This window comes from Dendrobates tinctorius, unplaced genomic scaffold (assembly GCF_039654945.1).
Source record: "Dendrobates tinctorius isolate UK_male_01 unplaced genomic scaffold, ASM3965494v1 ptg000367l, whole genome shotgun sequence".
Classification (NCBI taxonomy): domain Eukaryota; kingdom Metazoa; phylum Chordata; class Amphibia; order Anura; family Dendrobatidae; genus Dendrobates; species Dendrobates tinctorius.
The window spans coordinates 2,320,110-2,339,462 of record NW_027362033.1 but is presented as its reverse complement, the minus strand read 5'-3'; the positions used below and the strand labels follow the sequence as shown (position 1 = coordinate 2,339,462).

Genomic DNA, 19,353 nt, shown 5'->3' with positions numbered 1-19,353 from the left:
GGAGCACACCAGGCACTAGAGAATGGGAGGAGCACACCAGGCACTAGAGTATGGGAGGAGCACACCAGCCACTAGAGTATGGGAGCGGCACACCAGGCACTAGAGAATGGGAGGAGCACACCAGGCACTAGAGAATGGGAGGAGCACACCAGCCACTAGAGTATGGGAGGAGCACACCAGCCACTAGAGTATGGGAGGAGCACACCAGCCACTAGAGTATGGGAGGAGCACACCAGCCACTAGAGTATGGGAGGAGCACACCAGGCACTAGAGTATGGGAGGAGCACACCAGGCACTAGAGAATGGGAGGAGCACACCAGGCACTAGAGTATGGGAGCGGCACACCAGGCACTAGAGTATGGGAGGGGCACACCAGGCACTAGAGAATGGGAGGAGCACACCAGGCACTAGAGAATGGGAGGAGCACACCAGCCACTAGAGAATGGGAGCGGCAGACCAGGCACTAGAGTATGAGAGCGGCACACCAGGCACTAGAGTATGGGAGCGGCACACCAGCCACTAGAGTATGGGAGCGGCACACCAGGCACTAGAGTAAGGGAGGGGCACACCAGGCACTAGAGAATGGGAGGAGCACACCAGGCACTAGAGTATGGGAGCGGCACACCAGGCACTAGAGTATGGGAGCGGCACACCAGGCACTAGAGTAAGGGAGGGGCACATCAGGCACTAGAGTATGGGAGGGGCACACCAGCCACTAGAGTATGGGAGGAGCACACCAGCCACTAGAGTATGGGAGCGGCACACCAGGCACTAGAGTATGGGAGCGGCACACCAGGCACTAGAGTATGGGAGCGGCACACCAGGCCCTAGAGTATGGGAGCGGCACACCAGCCACTAGAGTATGGGAGGAGCACACCAGCCACTAGAGTATGGGAGCGGCACACCAGGCACTAGAGTATGGGAGCGGCACACCAGGCACTAGAGTAAGGGAGGAGCACACCAGGCACTAGAGTAAGGGAGGAGCACACCAGGCACTAGAGTATGGGAGGGGCACACCAGGCACTAGAGTATGGGAGCGGCACACCAGGCACTAGAGTAAGGGAGGGGCACACCAGGCACTAGAGTATGGGAGGGGCACACCAGCCACTAGAGTATGGGAGGAGCACACCAGCCACTAGAGTATGGGAGCGGCACACCAGGCACTAGAGTATGGGAGCGGCACACCAGCCATTAGAGAATGGGAGGAGCACACCAGCCACTAGAGTATGGGAGCGGCACACCAGGCACTAGAGTATGGGAGCGGCACACCAGCCATTAGAGAATGGGAGCGGCACACCAGGCACTAGAGTATGGGAGCGGCGCACCAGTCATTAGAGAATGGGAGGAGCACACCAGCCACTAGAGTATGGGAGGAGCACACCAGCCACTAGAGTATGGGAGCGGCACACCAGGCACTAGAGTATGGGAGCGGCACACCAGCCACTAGAGTATGGGAGCGACACACCAGGCACTAGAGTATGGGAGCGGCACACCAGGCACTAGAGTATGGGAGGGGCACACCAGCCACTAGAGTATGGGAGGAGCACACCAGCCACTAGAGTATGGGAGCGGCACACCAGGCACTAGAGTATGGGAGCGGCACACCAGCCATTAGAGAATGGGAGGAGCACACCAGCCACTAGAGTATGGGAGGAGCACACCAGGCACTAGAGTATGGGAGCGGCACACCAGGCACTAGAGTATGGGAGCGGCACACCAGCCACTAGAGTATGGGAGCGACACACCAGGCACTAGAGTATGGGAGCGGCACACCAGGCACTAGAGTATGGGAGGGGCACACCAGCCACTAGAGTATGGGAGGAGCACACCAGCCACTAGAGTATGGGAGCGGCACACCAGCCATTAGAGAATGGGAGCGGCACACCAGCCACTAGAGTATGGGAGCGGCACACCAGCCACTAGAGTATGGGAGCGGCACACCAGGCACTAGAGTATGGGAGCGACACACCAGGCACTAGAGTATGGGAGCGGCACACCAGGCACTAGAGTATGGGAGGGGCACACCAGGCACTAGAGTATGGGAGGGGCACACCAGGCACTAGAGTATGGGAGGGGCACACCAGGCACTAGAGTATGGGAGGGGCACACCAGCCACTAGAGTATGGGAGCGGCACACCAGCCACTAGAGTATGGGAGCGGCACACCAGGCACTAGAGTATGGGAGGGGCACACCAGGCACTAGAGTATGGGAGGGGCACAACAGCCACTAGAGTATGGGAGCGGCACACCAGGCACTAGAGTATGGGAGGGGCACACCAGGCACTAGAGTATGGGAGCGGCACACCAGCCACTAGAGTATGGGAGCGGCACACCAGGCACTAGAGTATGGGAGGGGCACACCAGGCACTAGAGTATGGGAGCGGCACACCAGGCACTAGAGTATGGGAGCGGCACACCAGGCACTAGAGTATGGGAGGGGCACACCAGGCACTAGAGTATGGGAGCGGCACACCAGCCACTAGAGTAAGGGAGGAGCACACCAGCCACTAGAGTATGGGAGCGGCACACCAGGCACTAGAGTAAGGGAGGGGCACACCAGGCACTAGAGTATGGGAGCGGCACACCAGGCACTAGAGTATGGGAGCGGCACAAAAGGCACTAGAGTATGGGAGGAGCACACCAGGCACTAGAGTATGGGAGCGGCACACCAGCCACTAGAGTATGGGAGCGGCACACCAGGCACTAGAGTATGGGAGGGGCACACCAGGCACTAGAGTATGGGAGGAGCACACCAGGCACTAGAGTATGGGAGCGGCACACCAGGCACTAGAGTAAGGGAGGGGCACACCAGGCACTAGAGTATGGGAGGGGCACACCAGGCACTAGAGTATGGGAGGAGCACACCAGGCACTAGAGTATGGGAGCGGCACACCAGGCACTAGAGTATGGGAGCGACACACCAGGCACTAGAGTATGGGAGGGGCACACCAGGCACTAGAGTATGGGAGGGGCACACCAGGCACTAGAGTATGGGAGGAGCACACCAGCCACTAGAGTATGGGAGCGGCACACCAGGCACTAGAGTATGGGAGCGACACACCAGGCACTAGAGTATGGGAGCGGCATACCAGGCACTAGAGTATGGGAGGAGCACACCAGCCACTAGAGTATGGGAGGAGCACACCAGCCACTAGAGTATGGGAGCGGCACACCAGGCACTAGAGTATGGGAGCGGCACACCAGCCATTAGAGAATGGGAGGGGCACACCAGCCACTAGAGTATGGGAGCGGCACACCAGGCACTAGAGTATGGGAGCGACACACCAGGCACTAGAGTATGGGAGCGGCACACCAGGCACTAGAGTATGGGAGGGGCACACCAGGCACTAGAGTATGGGAGGGGCACACCAGGCACTAGAGTATGGGAGGGGCACACCAGGCACTAGAGTATGGGAGCGGCACACCAGCCACTAGAGTATGGGAGCGGCACACCAGCCACTAGAGTATGGGAGCGGCACACCAGCCACTAGAGTATGGGAGCGGCACACCAGGCACTAGAGTATGGGAGGGGCACACCAGGCACTAGAGTATGGGAGGGGCACAACAGCCACTAGAGTATGGGAGCGGCACACCAGGCACTAGAGTATGGGAGGGGCACAACAGGCACTAGAGTATGGGAGCGGCACACCAGCCACTAGAGTATGGGAGCGGCACACCAGGCACTAGAGTATGGGAGGGGCACACCAGGCACTAGAGTATGGGAGCGGCACACCAGGCACTAGAGTATGGGAGCGGCACACCAGGCACTAGAGTATGGGAGGGGCACACCAGGCACTAGAGTATGGGAGCGGCACACCAGCCACTAGAGTAAGGGAGGAGCACACCAGCCACTAGAGTATGGGAGCGGCACACCAGGCACTAGAGTAAGGGAGGGGCACACCAGGCACTAGAGTATGGGAGCGGCACACCAGCCACTAGAGTATGGGAGCGGCACACCAGGCACTAGAGTATGGGAGGAGCACACCAGGCACTAGAGTATGGGAGGAGCACACCAGCCACTAGAGTATGGGAGCGGCACACCAGGCACTAGAGTAAGGGAGGGGCACACCAGGCACTAGAGTATGGGAGGGGCACACCAGGCACTAGAGTATGGGAGGAGCACACCAGGCACTAGAGTATGGGAGGAGCACACCAGCCACTAGAGTATGGGAGCGGCACACCAGGCACTAGAGTAAGGGAGGGGCACACCAGCCACTAGAGTATGGGAGCGGCACACCAGGCACTAGAGTATGGGAGGAGCACACCAGGCACTAGAGTATGGGAGGAGCACACCAGCCACTAGAGTATGGGAGGGGCACACCAGGCACTAGAGTATGGGAGGGGCACACCAGGCACTAGAGTATGGGAGGGGCACACCAGGCACTAGAGTTTGGGAGGAGCACACCAGCCACTAGAGTATGGGAGCGGCACACCAGCCACTAGAGTAAGGGAGGAGCACACCAGCCACTAGAGTATGGGAGTGGCACACCAGGCACTAGAGTATGGGAGGGGCACACCAGGCACTAGAGTATGGGAGGAGCACACCAGGCACTAGAGTATGGGAGCGGCACACCAGGCACTAGAGTATGGGAGCGGCACACCAGGCACTAGAGTATGGGAGCGGCACACCAGGCACTAGAGTATGGGAGCGGCACACCAGGCACTAGAGTATGGGAGGGGCACACCAGGCACTAGAGTATGGGAGGAGCACACCAGGCACTAGAGTATGGGAGCGGCACACCAGGCACTAGAGTATGGGAGGGGCACACCAGGCACTAGAGTATGGGAGGGGCACACCAGGCACTAGAGTATGGGAGGAGCACACCAGGCACTAGAGTATGGGAGCGGCACACCAGCCACTAGAGTATGGGAGCGGCACACCAGGCACTAGAGTATGGGAGCGGCACACCAGGCACTAGAGTAAGGGAGGGGCACACCAGCCACTAGAGTATGGGAGGAGCACACCAGGCACTAGAGTATGGGAGCGGCACACCAGCCACTAGAGTATGGGAGGAGCACACCAGGCACTAGAGTATGGGAGCGGCACACCAGGCACTAGAGTAAGGGAGGGGCACACCAGGCACTAGAGTATGGGAGGAGCACACCAGGCACTAGAGTATGGGAGCGGCACACAAGGCACTAGAGTAAGGGAGGGGCACACCAGGCACTAGAGTAAGGGAGGGGCACACCAGGCACTAGAGTATGGGAGGAGCACACCAGCCACTAGAGTATGGGAGCGGCACACAAGGCACTAGAGTAAGGGAGGAGCACACGAGGCACTAGAGTAAGGGAGGAGCACACCAGGCACTAGAGTAAGGGAGGAGCACACCAGCCACTAGAGTATGGGAGGAGCACACCAGGCACTAGAGTATGGGAGGAGCACACCAGCCACTAGAGTATGGGAGCGGCACACCAGCCACTAGAGTATGGGAGCGGCACACCAGCCACTAGAGTATGGGAGCGGCACACCAGGCACTAGAGTAAGGGAGGAGCACACCAGCCACTAGAGTATGGGAGCGGCACACCAGCCACTAGAGTATGGGAGCGGCACACCAGGCACTAGAGTATGGGAGGGGCACACCAGGCACTAGAGTATGGGAGCGGCACACCAGCCACTAGAGTATGGGAGCGGCACACCAGCCACTAGAGTATGGGAGCGGCACACCAGGCACTAGAGTATGGGAGGAGCACACCAGCCACTAGAGTATGGGAGCGGCACACCAGCCACTAGAGTATGGGAGCGGCACACCAGCCACTAGAGTATGGGAGCGGCACACCAGGCACTAGAGTATGGGAGCGGCACACCAGCCACTAGAGTAAGGGAGGAGCACACCAGGCACTAGAGTATGGGAGCGGCACACCAGGCACTAGAGTATGGGAGCGGCACACCAGCCACTAGAGTATGGGAGCGGCACACCAGCCACTAGAGTATGGGAGCGGCACACCAGGCACTAGAGTATGGGAGCGGCACACCAGGCACTAGAGTATGGGAGCGGCACACCAGCCACTAGAGTATGGGAGCGGCACACCAGGCACTAGAGTATGGGAGCGGCACACCAGCCACTAGAGTATGGGAGCGGCACACCAGCCACTAGAGTATGGGAGCGGCACACCAGCCACTAGAGTATGGGAGCGGCACACTAGGCACTAGAGTATGGGAGCGGCACACCAGCCACTAGAGTATGGGAGCGGCACACCAGCCACTAGAGTATGGGAGCGGCACACCAGGCTCTAGATTATGGGAGCGGCACACCAGGCACTAGAGTAAGGGAGGAGCACACCAGCCACTAGAGTATGGGAGCGGCACACCAGCCACTAGAGTATGGGAGCGGCACACCAGGCACTAGAGTAAGGGAGGGGCACACCAGGCACTAGAGTATGAGAGCGGCACACCAGCCACTAGAGTATGGGAGCGGCACACCAGGCACTAGAGTATGGGAGCGGCACACCAGCCACTAGAGAATGGGAGCGGCACACCAGGCACTAGAGTATGGGAGCGGCACACCAGGCACTAGAGTATGGGAGCGGCACACCAGCCACTAGAGTATGGGAGCGGCACACCAGGCACTAGAGTATGGGAGCGGCACACCAGCCACTAGAGTATGGGAGCGGCACACCAGCCACTAGAGTATGGGAGCGGCACACCAGCCACTAGAGTATGGGAGCGGCACACTAGGCACTAGAGTATGGGAGCGGCACACCAGCCACTAGAGTATGGGAGCGGCACACCAGCCACTAGAGTATGGGAGCGGCACACCAGGCTCTAGATTATGGGAGCGGCACACCAGGCACTAGAGTAAGGGAGGAGCACACCAGCCACTAGAGTATGGGAGCGGCACACCAGCCACTAGAGTATGGGAGCGGCACACCAGGCACTAGAGTAAGGGAGGGGCACACCAGGCACTAGAGTATGAGAGCGGCACACCAGCCACTAGAGTATGGGAGCGGCACACCAGGCACTAGAGTATGGGAGCGGCACACCAGCCACTAGAGAATGGGAGCGGCACACCAGGCACTAGAGTATAGGAGCGGCACACCAGGCACTAGAGTATGGGAGGGGCACACCAGGCACTAGAGAATGGGAGCGGCACACCAGGCACTAGAGTATGGGAGCGGCACACCAGCCACTAGAGTATGGGAGGGGCACACCAAGCACTAGAGTATGGGAGCGGCACACCAGCCACTAGAGTATGGGAGCGGCACACCAGCCACTAGAGTATGGGAGCGGCACACCAGGCACTAGAGTATGGGAGCGGCACACCAGCCACTAGAGTAAGGGAGGAGCACACCAGGCACTAGAGTATGGGAGCGGCACACCAGGCACTAGAGTATGGGAGCGGCACACCAGCCACTAGAGTATGGGAGCGGCACACCAGCCACTAGAGTATGGGAGCGGCACACCAGGCACTAGAGTATGGGAGCGGCACACCAGGCACTAGAGTATGGGAGCGGCACACCAGCCACTAGAGTATGGGAGCGGCACACCAGGCACTAGAGTATGGGAGCGGCACACCAGCCACTAGAGTATGGGAGCGGCACACCAGCCACTAGAGTATGGGAGCGGCACACCAGCCACTAGAGTATGGGAGCGGCACACTAGGCACTAGAGTATGGGAGCGGCACACCAGCCACTAGAGTATGGGAGCGGCACACCAGCCACTAGAGTATGGGAGCGGCACACCAGGCTCTAGATTATGGGAGCGGCACACCAGGCACTAGAGTAAGGGAGGAGCACACCAGCCACTAGAGTATGGGAGCGGCACACCAGCCACTAGAGTATGGGAGCGGCACACCAGGCACTAGAGTAAGGGAGGGGCACACCAGGCACTAGAGTATGAGAGCGGCACACCAGCCACTAGAGTATGGGAGCGGCACACCAGGCACTAGAGTATGGGAGCGGCACACCAGCCACTAGAGAATGGGAGCGGCACACCAGGCACTAGAGTATAGGAGCGGCACACCAGGCACTAGAGTATGGGAGGGGCACACCAGGCACTAGAGAATGGGAGCGGCACACCAGGCACTAGAGTATGGGAGCGGCACACCAGCCACTAGAGTATGGGAGGGGCACACCAAGCACTAGAGTATGGGAGCGGCACACCAGGCACTAGAGTATGGGAGGGGCACACCAGGCACTAGAGTATGGGAGCGGCACACCAGGCACTAGAGTATGGGAGCGGCACACCAGGCACTAGAGTATGGGAGCGGCACACCAGGCACTAGAGTATGGGAGCGGCACACCAGGCACTAGAGTATGGGAGCGGCACACCAGCCACTAGAGTATGGGAGCGGCACACCAGGCACTAGAGTATGGGAGCGGCACACCAGCCACTAGAGTATGGGAGCGGTACACAAAGCACTAAAGGATGGGAGGAGCACACCAGGCACTAGAGTATGGGAGCGGCACACCAGGCACTAGAGTATGGGAGCGGCACACCAGGCACTAGAGTATGGGAGCGGCACACCAGGCACTAGAGTATGGGAGCGGCACACCAGGCACTAGAGTATGGGAGCGGCACACCAGGCACTAGAGTATGGGAGCGGCACACCAGGCACTAGAGTATGGGAGCGGCACACCAGGCACTAGAGTATGGGAGGGGCACACCAGGCACTAGAGTATGGGAGCGGCACACCAGGCACTAGAGTATGGGAGCGGCACACCAGCCACTAGAGTATGGGAGCGGCACACCAGGCACTAGAGTATGGGAGCGGCACACCAGGCACTAGAGTATGGGAGCGGCACACCAGCCACTAGAGTATGGGAGCGGCACACCAGCCACTAGAGTATGGGAGCGGCACACCAGCCACTAGAGTATGGGAGCGGCACACCAGGCACTAGAGTATGGGAGCGGCACACCAGGCACTAGAGTAAGGGAGGGGCACACCAGGCACTAGAGTATGGGAGCGGCACACCAGCCACTAGAGTATGGGAGCGGCACACCAGGCACTAGAGTATGGGAGCGGCACACCAGCCACTAGAGTATGGGAGCGGCACACCAGGCACTAGAGTAAGGGAGGGGCACACCAGCCACTAGAGTATGGGAGCGGCACACCAGCCACTAGAGTATGGGAGCGGCACACCAGCCACTAGAGTATGGGAGCGGCACACCAGCCACTAGAGTATGGGAGCGGCACACCAGCCACTAGAGTATGGGAGGGGCACACCAGGCACTAGAGTATGGGAGGGGCACACCAGGCACTAGAGTATGGGAGCGGCACACCAGGCACTAGAGTATGGGAGCGGCACACCAGGCACTAGAGTATGGGAGCGGCACACCAGGCACTAGAGTATGGGAGCGGCACACCAGGCACTAGAGTAAGGGAGGAGCACACCAGGCACTAGAGTATGGGAGCGGCACACCAGCCACTAGAGTATGGGAGCGGCACACCAGGCACTGGAGTATGGGAGCGGCACACCAGGCACTAGAGTATGGGAGCGGCACACCAGCCACTAGAGTATGGGAGCGGCACACCAGGCACTAGAGTATGGGAGCGGCACACCAGCCACTAGAGTATGGGAGCGGTACACAAAGCACTAGAGTATGGGAGCGGCACACCAGGCACTAGAGTATGGGAGCGGCACACCAGGCACTAGAGTATGGGAGCGGCACACCAGGCACTAGAGTATGGGAGCGGCACACCAGCCACTATAGTATGGGAGCGGCACACCAGGCACTAGAGTATGGGAGCGGCACACCAGGCACTAGAGTATGGGAGCGGCACACCAGGCACTAGAGTATGGGAGCGGCACACCAGGCACTAGAGTATGGGAGGGGCACACCAGGCACTAGAGTATGGGAGGGGCACACCAGGCACTAGAGTATGGGAGCGGCACACCAGTCACTAGAGTATGGGAGCGGCACACCAGGCACTAGAGTATGGGAGCGGCACACCAGGCACTAGAGTATGGGAGCGGCACACCAGGCACTAGAGTATGGGAGCGGCACACCAGCCACTAGAGTATGGGAGCGGCACACCAGGCACTAGAGTATGGGAGCGGCACACCAGGCACTAGAGTATGGGAGCGGCACACCAGGCACTAGAGTATGGGAGCGGCACACCAGGCACTAGAGTATGGGAGCGGCACACCAGCCACTAGAGTATGGGAGCGGCACACCAGGCACTAGAGTATGGGAGGAGCACACCAGGCACTAGAGTATGGGAGGGGCACACCAGGCACTAGAGTATGGGAGCGGCACACCAGGCACTAGAGTATGGGAGCGGCACACCAGGCACTAGAGTATGGGAGCGGCACACCAGGCACTAGAGTATGGGAGCGGCACACCAGCCACTAGAGTATGGGAGCGGCACACCAGGCACTAGAGTATGGGAGGAGCACACCAGGCACTAGAGTATGGGAGGGGCACACCAGGCACTAGAGTATGGGAGCGGCACACCAGTCACTAGAGTATGGGAGCGGCACACCAGGCACTAGAGTATGGGAGCGGCACACCAGGCACTAGAGTATGGGAGCGGCACACCAGGCACTAGAGTATGGGAGCGGCACACCAGGCACTAGAGTATGGGAGGAGCACACCAGGCACTAGAGTATGGGAGGGGCACACCAGGCACTAGAGTATGGGAGCGGCACACCAGGCACTAGAGTATGGGAGCGGCACACCAGGCACTAGAGTATGGGAGCGGCACACCAGCCACTAGAGTATGGGAGCGGCACACCAGGCACTAGAGTATGGGAGGAGCACACCAGGCACTAGAGTATGGGAGGGGCACACCAGGCACTAGAGTATGGGAGCGGCACACCAGTCACTAGAGTATGGGAGCGGCACACCAGGCACTAGAGTATGGGAGCGGCACACCAGGCACTAGAGTATGGGAGCGGCACACCAGGCACTAGAGTATGGGAGCGGCACACCAGCCACTAGAGTATGGGAGCGGCACACCAGGCACTAGAGTATGGGAGCGGCACACCAGGCACTAGAGTATGGGAGCGGCACACCAGGCATTAGAGTATGGGAGCGGCACACCAGGCACTAGAGTATGGGAGCGGCACACCAGCCACTAGAGTATGGGAGCGGTACACAAAGCACTAAAGTATGGGAGGAGCACACCATGTGCCAACGAATGGGAGCGGCACATCAGGCTCTAAAGTATGGGAGCGGCACACCAGAGGCCATCGGATGGGAGGATCACACCAGCCACTAGAGTAAGGGAGAAGCACACCAGAGGCCATCGGATGGGAGGATCACACCAGCCACTAGAGTAAGGGAGAAGCACACCAGAGGCCATCGGATGGGAGGATCACACCAGCCACTAGAGTAAGGGAGAAGCACACCAGAGGCCATCGGATGAGAGGAGCACACCAGGCACTACAGTAAGGGAGCGGCACGCCAAGCTTTAGAGCATGGGAGGAACATACCAAGGGCCAATGGATGAAATGAATACAACATATAGCAGATAGGAGAGGCACATCAAAAGCTGACCACTGATCAGTGACCACCCACAATAACAACATGCTCCTCTCCTGAAAGACTCTGTGTTGCTCCATGCTATCCTTTCCATAAGTGATGTAACTAAAGGAAACATTAGTTTTATTAGATCTGCTGATTTACAGTTGGCCTCTTGACAGTACAAGTTATATGGGACTATAAGGCGCAAAGAAAATTACACGGATAATGTAAATGAGGCTCAGTGCGACATGAAGGAGATGAGCGGCTGAACCTGAGGGATGTTGTTCTTTAGGACTTGCTCCACAGCAAGGCCTGGTAGAGGAATGGAGGCTTGGATTGGCCTCAGATCTCTTCTGTCCTTCTTGCTGATAAGCTCTCTCTGTCGAAGACTGTACACAGACCCTCGTTCTGTGGCGTCCCCTTTTCTCAGTATTACCCCGTGAGTCAGTGGCATGGTGTCAAGAAGTATGGACACAGGGGCCTGACCATCCTCTATTGCTGTGGTGGGATGTGTGGCTAAAATGTTATCATGGAGAGTTGGGGGGTCACTGGATGAAAAGCTGACATGAGCTCTCTTGACAGTCGCCTCTCTGCGTTTTCTGCTGATCAGTGATTTCTTAGTCTCCGTGCCGATGTCCAGAACTTCTATCTGGGTATGCACATGATGCTGGGGGAGTTTGCAGAGGGCTACCTTAGGCACAGAAAGGACATTACCAGCATGGTCATAAATGACATCTTTCTTCTGTGGGGGTCTCCCCAGCTGGATCTTTAGGATGTTGTGTAGGGAGGTGGGCAGAAGGTCAATGGTCTCATCAATTTCCTTCTTATCAAGTTGCTTCAGTAACATCTCCTTCTCCATTTCCTCGAGAGATTTAGTGATGTTCTTCAGGCCAGCTGATCGGAGGGGACCGCGATGGGGACGATAAAAAGGCCTAGTCTTTGGAGCTGTAGTAGGTGGAGTAGGTTTTATAACAGGCTGAGAGGATGGGGGTGCAGCGATTTTGGGGATGGGTACTTGTTCCTGTGAAGACTGAGGAGGGTCCTCTTCTTCTCTTGGAGGTTCTCCTGTCTGTGGGGTCTCCTCTGGGATATCAGTAAAGGCATGCTTGAGGGATACCTGAGAAATTCCAGAAGGTGTTTAATATTCAAAATGTGGACTTCAGTAACATCTATTGTTGTATATGGACAATACGTTGGAGACTTTCACATACCTGAGACTGACTGAAGTGGGGTGTTTGGGCAGGCTGGGTGACTGGGATACACCCTTGTGCCCAGGAGTCATGTGGACATGGCTGTGGTTCTTCTTGCCAGGTGCTTTCTGTATCAGGCTTGTTGTTCCCCTCATCTCTGGGCACAAATGTCCACTGTACAATCTGCAACATGGCATCTCGCGCCTGACTTACGGTGTATGGGATCACCTGTAACCAAGCATATTCACCTATAACTCTACCTATTAATAGAACCTCTCATATTGCTCCATATAACTTATCCTATTACTCCGAATAATCCATCCCACTACTCCACATACTCCTCCTATTACTCCGAATAATCCATCCCACTACTCCACATAACTCCTCCTAGCATTCCACATAATCCATCCCATTACTCCACATAACTCGTCCTATTACTCCGAATAATCCATCCCATTACTCCTCCTAATATTCCATATAATCCATCCCATTACGCCACATAACTCGTCCTATTACTCGGAATAATCCATCCCATTAATCCCATTACTCCTATTACTCTACATAATCCATCCCATTATTCCGCGTAACTCCTCCTATTACTCCAAATAATCGATCCCACTACTCCAGATGACTCATTCTATTACTCCATATAACATACTATTACTCCACATAATCCATCCCACTACTCCCCAAAACTCTTCCCACTATTCCACATAACTCCTCCTATTACTCAGAATAATCCATCCCAATACTTCACATAATGCCTCCTATTACTCCAAATAATCCATCCCACTACTCCACATAACTCATCTTATTACTCCACATAACTCATCCTATTACTCCACATAACTCCTCCCATTACTGCACATAAACCATCCCACTACTCCACATAACTCCTCCTATTACTCCAAATAATCGATCCCACTACTCCAGATGACTCATTCTATTACTCCATATAACTTATACTATTACTCCACATAATCCATCCCACTACTCCCCATAACTCCTCCCATTACACCACAATCTATCCCACTACTCCACATAACTCATCCTATTACTCCACATAACCCCTCCCATTACTGCACATAAACCATCCCACTACTCCACATAACTCCTTACATTACTCCACACAATCCATCCTGTTGTGAATTCTCTCTCTGGCTTCCCTCTGGTGATTACTGAAGATAGTGGAGCTGGTCAGATTGAGAGTTCTTTCTGGGTTCCCTCTGGTGGTTACTGGAGGTAGTGGAGCTGATCTGATTGACAGAGGCTTTCCTCCTGATAATGAGGAAGACGATTGGAGATCTGGGGTTTCTGATTGGGATATAAGACAGCTGACTCCCTCTATCCCTGCTGGTGATTTTCTTCCTGTGCCTTCTGAGGTCTGATGTCTCCTGCTCTTTCCCTGCATGTTCAGCTAAGTGGTTCATTTGCTATTCTGTTTGCATTTGATCTGGTTTTGTCTATCTCTGTTTGGTGCGGGTCAGCCAGCTCCGGGTGGGGCTGTGCTGAATCACCGCCCATATGTTACTGCATGTTCCAGTTTGTTTTGTCCCCTTTTATATTGGTCTCTTTTTGCTTTGCTTTCAGAATATACCAGAGTGATGATATACTGGGGGGGGCGAAGTCGTGCGACTTCAGTGTTTTTGTGCATCAGACGTGTTGGACTTTTTGCAGAGTTTTTTGCGTGATTGCAAACAGTCTTTCCTTTCCTGTCTAGTCAGTGTGGCCCCATCATTTGCTCAGTCTATTTTTCTGCCTGCGTTTGTGTTTTCATCTTGTCTCACCGACAATATATGTTTGGGGGCTATCTATTCCTTTGGGGTCTGTTCCGGGGCAGTTTAGATTTCCCCTTTCTTGCTTTAGGTTTATTTAGCTCTCCGGCTGTGCCGAGGCGTCTAGGATCATCGTAGGTACGCTCCACGACTACTGCTAGTTGTTGTGGATAGGATCAGGGGTCTGCAATCCGCTTAGTTACCAACCTCTCTGGTTTTCTGTGGCTTAGCTTGGGCTTGCTTTCCTCCTCGGTGACTCATTCATAACATAATCACCAGCCTAACCACAGACTCTAGGGTACTCTAAAGAAGGAAAGAATTTAAAAAAAAAAGAAGTGTCAGAATTTTTTTTTCATATATTTTTTCCTTTTTTTCTGGGGCTGTAGGAGGATATTTTTTGTCTAAATGGAGACTAAGCAATTGTCTGATCGTGTTGAGCATCTCGCTGCTGACGTGCGGGGAATTTCTGCCTATCTCGCTCAGTCATCTGCTGTTGAACCAAAAATCCCTACTCCTGATGAGTTTTCTGGGGATCGGTCTAAACTTTTGAATTTTAAGAATAATTGTAAACTATTTTTTGCTTTGAAACTTAACTCATCGGGGAGCTCTGTGCAGCAGGTTAAAATTGTCATCTCCCTGCTGCGTGGCGATCCCCAGGATTGGGCTTTTTCTTTGACACCTGGAGATCCTATTCTGACTATTGTGGATGCGTTTTATCAAGCCTTGGGGTTGTTGTATGATGAACCTAATGCTATTGATCAAGCTGAGAAAACGTTATCGGCATTGAACCAGGGTCAGGATTCTGCAGTTATATTGTCAAAAATTCCAAAAGTGGGCGGTCCTTACTACATGGAATGATAGTGCATTGGCAGCTCTCTTTCGGAAGGGTTTGGCAGAAACCGTAAAAGATGTTATGGTGGGATTTCCTGTTCCCTCTGGTCTTGACGACTATGTCATTGGCCATTCAAATTGATCGGCGTTTACGTAAACGTAAAACTACACGAGGCGTTGCCGCCTTTCGAACGAATGTCTGAACCCATGCAATGCGATAGGGTTTTGTCTAGGGCGCAACGTCAGAGTTTAGAAGGCGTAATAAGTTGTGTTTTTTCTGTGGGGACGCCTCTCATACTATCACTGCCTGCCCTAAACGAGAAAAGCGTTTTGCTCACACATTTGCGGTGGCAGTGTACAACCTAAGTTCCTTTTGGCGATTACCCTGATCTGCTCCTTGTCCACATTTTCCGCTAAGGCTTTTGTAGATTCAGAAGCAGCTTTGAATCTGATGGATTTGGATTTTGCAAAACGTTGTGGTTTTCCCATGATACCTCTGCAGACCCCTATTCCTTTGAGGGGTATTGATGCTACTCCTTTGGCGGAGAATAAACCTGAGTTTTGGACCCAGGTGATAATGCGGGTTGCCCCGGACAACCAAGAAAATTGTAAATGTTTGGTGTTGCACAATTTGCATGATACTATTGTTCTGTGTTTTCCTTGGTTACAAACTCATAATCCAGTTTTGGATTGGAAATCTGTGTCTGTGGTGAGTTGGGGTTGTCAGTGTGTTCTTAGGGACGCTCCTGTTTTCTCCACCTCTCCTCAGTCTCATGATATTCCTGACTATTTGGCTGATTTTTCTGATGTATTTAGTGAGAGTAAGTCTCCGTCTTTGCCTCCTCATAGAAGTTATGACTGTGCAATTGAGTTAATGCCCGGGTGTAAATTTCCCAAGGGTCGGCTTTTCAACTTATCGGTACCCGAAAACATGATGCTATGCGATCTTATATCAAGGAGTCGTTGGAGAAGGGTGATATCAGACCATCCTCTTCACCCTTAGGTGCTGGGTTTTTTTTTTGTGGCCAAGAAAGATGGTTCATTAAGGCCCTGTATTGACTATCGTTCCCTTAACAAAATCACTGTTAAATATCAGTACCCGTTACCCCTGATTTCTGATTTATTTTCCAGAGTTAAAAGTGCCTGCTGGTTTACCAAGCTTGACCTCAGGGGGGCGTATAATCTTATTCTCATCAAGCAGGGGGATGAATGGAAGACGGCGTTTAATACTCCGGAGGGACATTTTGAGTACCTGGTGATGCCTTTTGGGCTCACTAATGCCCCTTCTGTCTTCCAGTCTTTTATGAACACCATCACAAAACAATCACTGACCTCAGGGAGACCAGTCAAAGAAAACACTGCGGCAGCGGGCAAAGGCGCTCAATCAGTGAAATCCTAGGTGCATTGCTCCCTGGGAAATACGAATATGCAAATAAAGTCCGTGGAGCCTCATTTAAGAGTCTCAAACACGGGTTTAAGACTCTTAAATGAGGCTCCACGGACTTTATTTGCATATTAGTCTTTCATGAACGATATTTTCTGGGACTTTGTGGATAAGTTTTTAATCATTTATCTGGATGATATTTTGATCTTTTCCAGTGATTGGGATTCTCATGTGGAACATGTCCGGACTGTGCTCCGGATTTTGAGGGAAAATTCTCTGTATGTTAAGGGATCGAAGTGCCTCTTTGGCGTGCAGAGGATTTCATTTTTGGGATTCATTTTCTCCCCGTCTGCTATTGAAATGGACCCGGCCAAGGTACAGGCCATTTATGATTGGGTTCAGCCCACTTCTTTGAAGGCTCTCCAGAAGTTTTTGGGTTTTTGCTAATTTCTACCATAAATTTATAGGTAATTTTTCTGGTATTGTCAAACCACTGACTGATCTGACCAAAAAGGGAGCTGATGTGCTGAATTGGTCTCCAGAGGCAGTTTCGGCATTTCAGGAGCTTAAGCGGAGATTCACTTCTGCTCCGGTTCTACGGCAATCTGATGCCTCACTCCCATTTCAGGTGGAGGTAGATGCTTCTGAGATTGGTGCAGGAGCCATTTTGTCCCAAAGAGATCCGGTGACTCCCCATCTGAACGTAACTATGACGTCGGGAATCGGGAATTGTTGGCCATGAAATGGGCATTTGAGGAGTGGAGACATTGGTTGGAGGGAGCTAGACATCAAGTTGTGGTCCTCACCGACCACAAGAATTTGATTTATCTTGAATCAGCAAAACGCTTGAATCCTAGACAGGCTAGATGGGCCTTGTTTTTCATGCATTTTAATTTTGTTGTCTCTTTTATTCCGGACACTAAGAATGTTAAGGCGGTACCCTTTCTAGGAGTTTCTTTGCGGATTCTCTTGATGTGACTGAGCCTACTACCATTCTAAATGAGGGTGTAGTTCTTTCCACCATCTCACCCGATTTGAGACATGCCCTGGAGGAATTTCAGGAGGACATACCTGAACGTTGCCCTATGGGAAAATTGTATGTCCCTGACCAGTGGAGGAAAAGAGTAATGTCTGAAATTCATTCCTCCGTGTTGGCTGGTCATCCAGGTATTTTTGGTACAAGAGATTTGGTGAGTTGGTCTTTTTGGTGGCCTGCCTTATCTCGTGATGTCAGAAACTTTGTGCAGCCCTGTGGGACTTGTTCTCGGTCCAAGCCCTGTTCTCGTTCTAGTGGGTTGTTGATGCCCCTGCCAGTGCCCAGGAGGCCATGGACTCATATCTCAATGGATTTTATTGCTGATCTTCCGGTCTCTCAAAGAATGACTTATCTGGGTGATCTGTGTTAGATTTTCTAAGATGATCCATCTTGTACCACTCCCAAAGTTGCCATCTTCTTCTGAGATGGTGCCCTTGTTTTTACAACAGGTGGTTCGGTTGCACGGGATTCCTGAGAACATTGTGTCGGACAGAGGAGTCCAGGTTGTTTCCAGATTTTGGAGAGCTTTTTGTTCCAAACTGGGAATTCAGTTATCTTTCTCCTCTGCATTTCATCCTCAGACCAATGGGCAGACTGAGAGAACAAACCAGACTTTGGAATCCTATTTGAGATGTTTCATATCTGCTGATCAGGATGACTGGGTCTTATTTTTGCCCTTGGCCGAATTTGCGCTAAACAATAGGGCTAGTTCTGCCACTTTGATGTCGCCCTTTTTCTGTAACTTTGGGTTTCATCCTCGATTTTCTTCAGGGCAGGTGGAATCTTCGGCCTGCCCAAGTGTGGATTCTGTGGTAGAGAGAATGCAGCAGATTTGGAACCAAGTGGTGGATAAGTTGTCCCACTCTCAGGAAAAAGCCCAACGGTTTTCCAACCGGCATAGGACCATTGGTCCTCGGTTTAAAGTGAGTGATATGGTTTGGTTGACTTCAAAGAATATTCCCATGAAGGTTGCGTCTCCAAAATTCAAGCCAAGATTCATTGGACCTTATAAGATTTTGGAAATCCTTAATCCCGTTTCTTTCCTTTTGGCTCTTCCAGTTACATTTAAGATTCATAATGTGTTCCATAAATCCTTGTTGAAGAGGTTTGTAGAGCCAGTAGTTCCCATGGCGGCGCCTCCTGACCCTGTATTGGTTAAAGGTAATTTGGATTATGAGGTAGAGGAAAACGGAGATTAGACCTACCGGTAATGTTATTTCCAGGAGTCCATCCTGACAGCACCATGGGGTTGTCCTTCCTTCATCCTTATAGGGACAGGAAATGCACGAGCGGTTAAAAGGTCCCCTCCCACTCCCACACTCCAGTGATTTTTCAAGTACCACACCAGTATGGATGCAATTATTATTTATTTAGATTTAGTACAAGCATATTATTACCAATACAAATCATCTGGAGGGAACTACCAGTGCTGTCAGGATGGACTCCTGGAAATAACATTACCGGTAGGTCTAATCTCCATTTTCCAGGACGTCCTATCCTGACAGCACCATGGGGAATACCAAAGTAGGAATTCGTTTAGGGTGGGACTACTGCTTGTAGCACCTTATGACCGCAGGTCTTCTGGCTAGCTGCTAGCGTGTCCAATTTATAGTGTCTACCGAAAGTTTCTAGTGTAGACCAAGTGGCGGCCCCGCATATTTGCTCTACTGAGGCTCCCGCCCTCTCTGCCCATGACGTCACCACCACCCCAGTGGAATGAGCTCTAAGC

At 53.5% G+C, this 19,353-nt stretch overlaps 1 protein-coding gene across 3 annotated transcripts in view; it reads right to left on the bottom strand.

Annotated features, from left to right (window-relative positions):
• Positions 1-11,532: 11,532 nt before the first annotated feature.
• Positions 11,533-19,353, bottom strand: part of CUNH2orf81 (chromosome unknown C2orf81 homolog) — a 32,439-nt gene continuing 24,618 nt past the window's right edge. For all 3 annotated transcript variants that reach the window (XM_073562802.1, XM_073562804.1, XM_073562803.1), the window contains exons 3-4: positions 12,620-12,826; positions 11,533-12,525 (exon numbers count right to left, since the gene is read on the bottom strand). In XM_073562802.1, the coding sequence (XP_073418903.1) occupies positions 11,647-12,525; positions 12,620-12,826 (1,086 nt within the window). In that variant the 3' untranslated portion in view covers positions 11,533-11,646. The remainder of the gene's footprint in view (positions 12,526-12,619; positions 12,827-19,353) is intronic.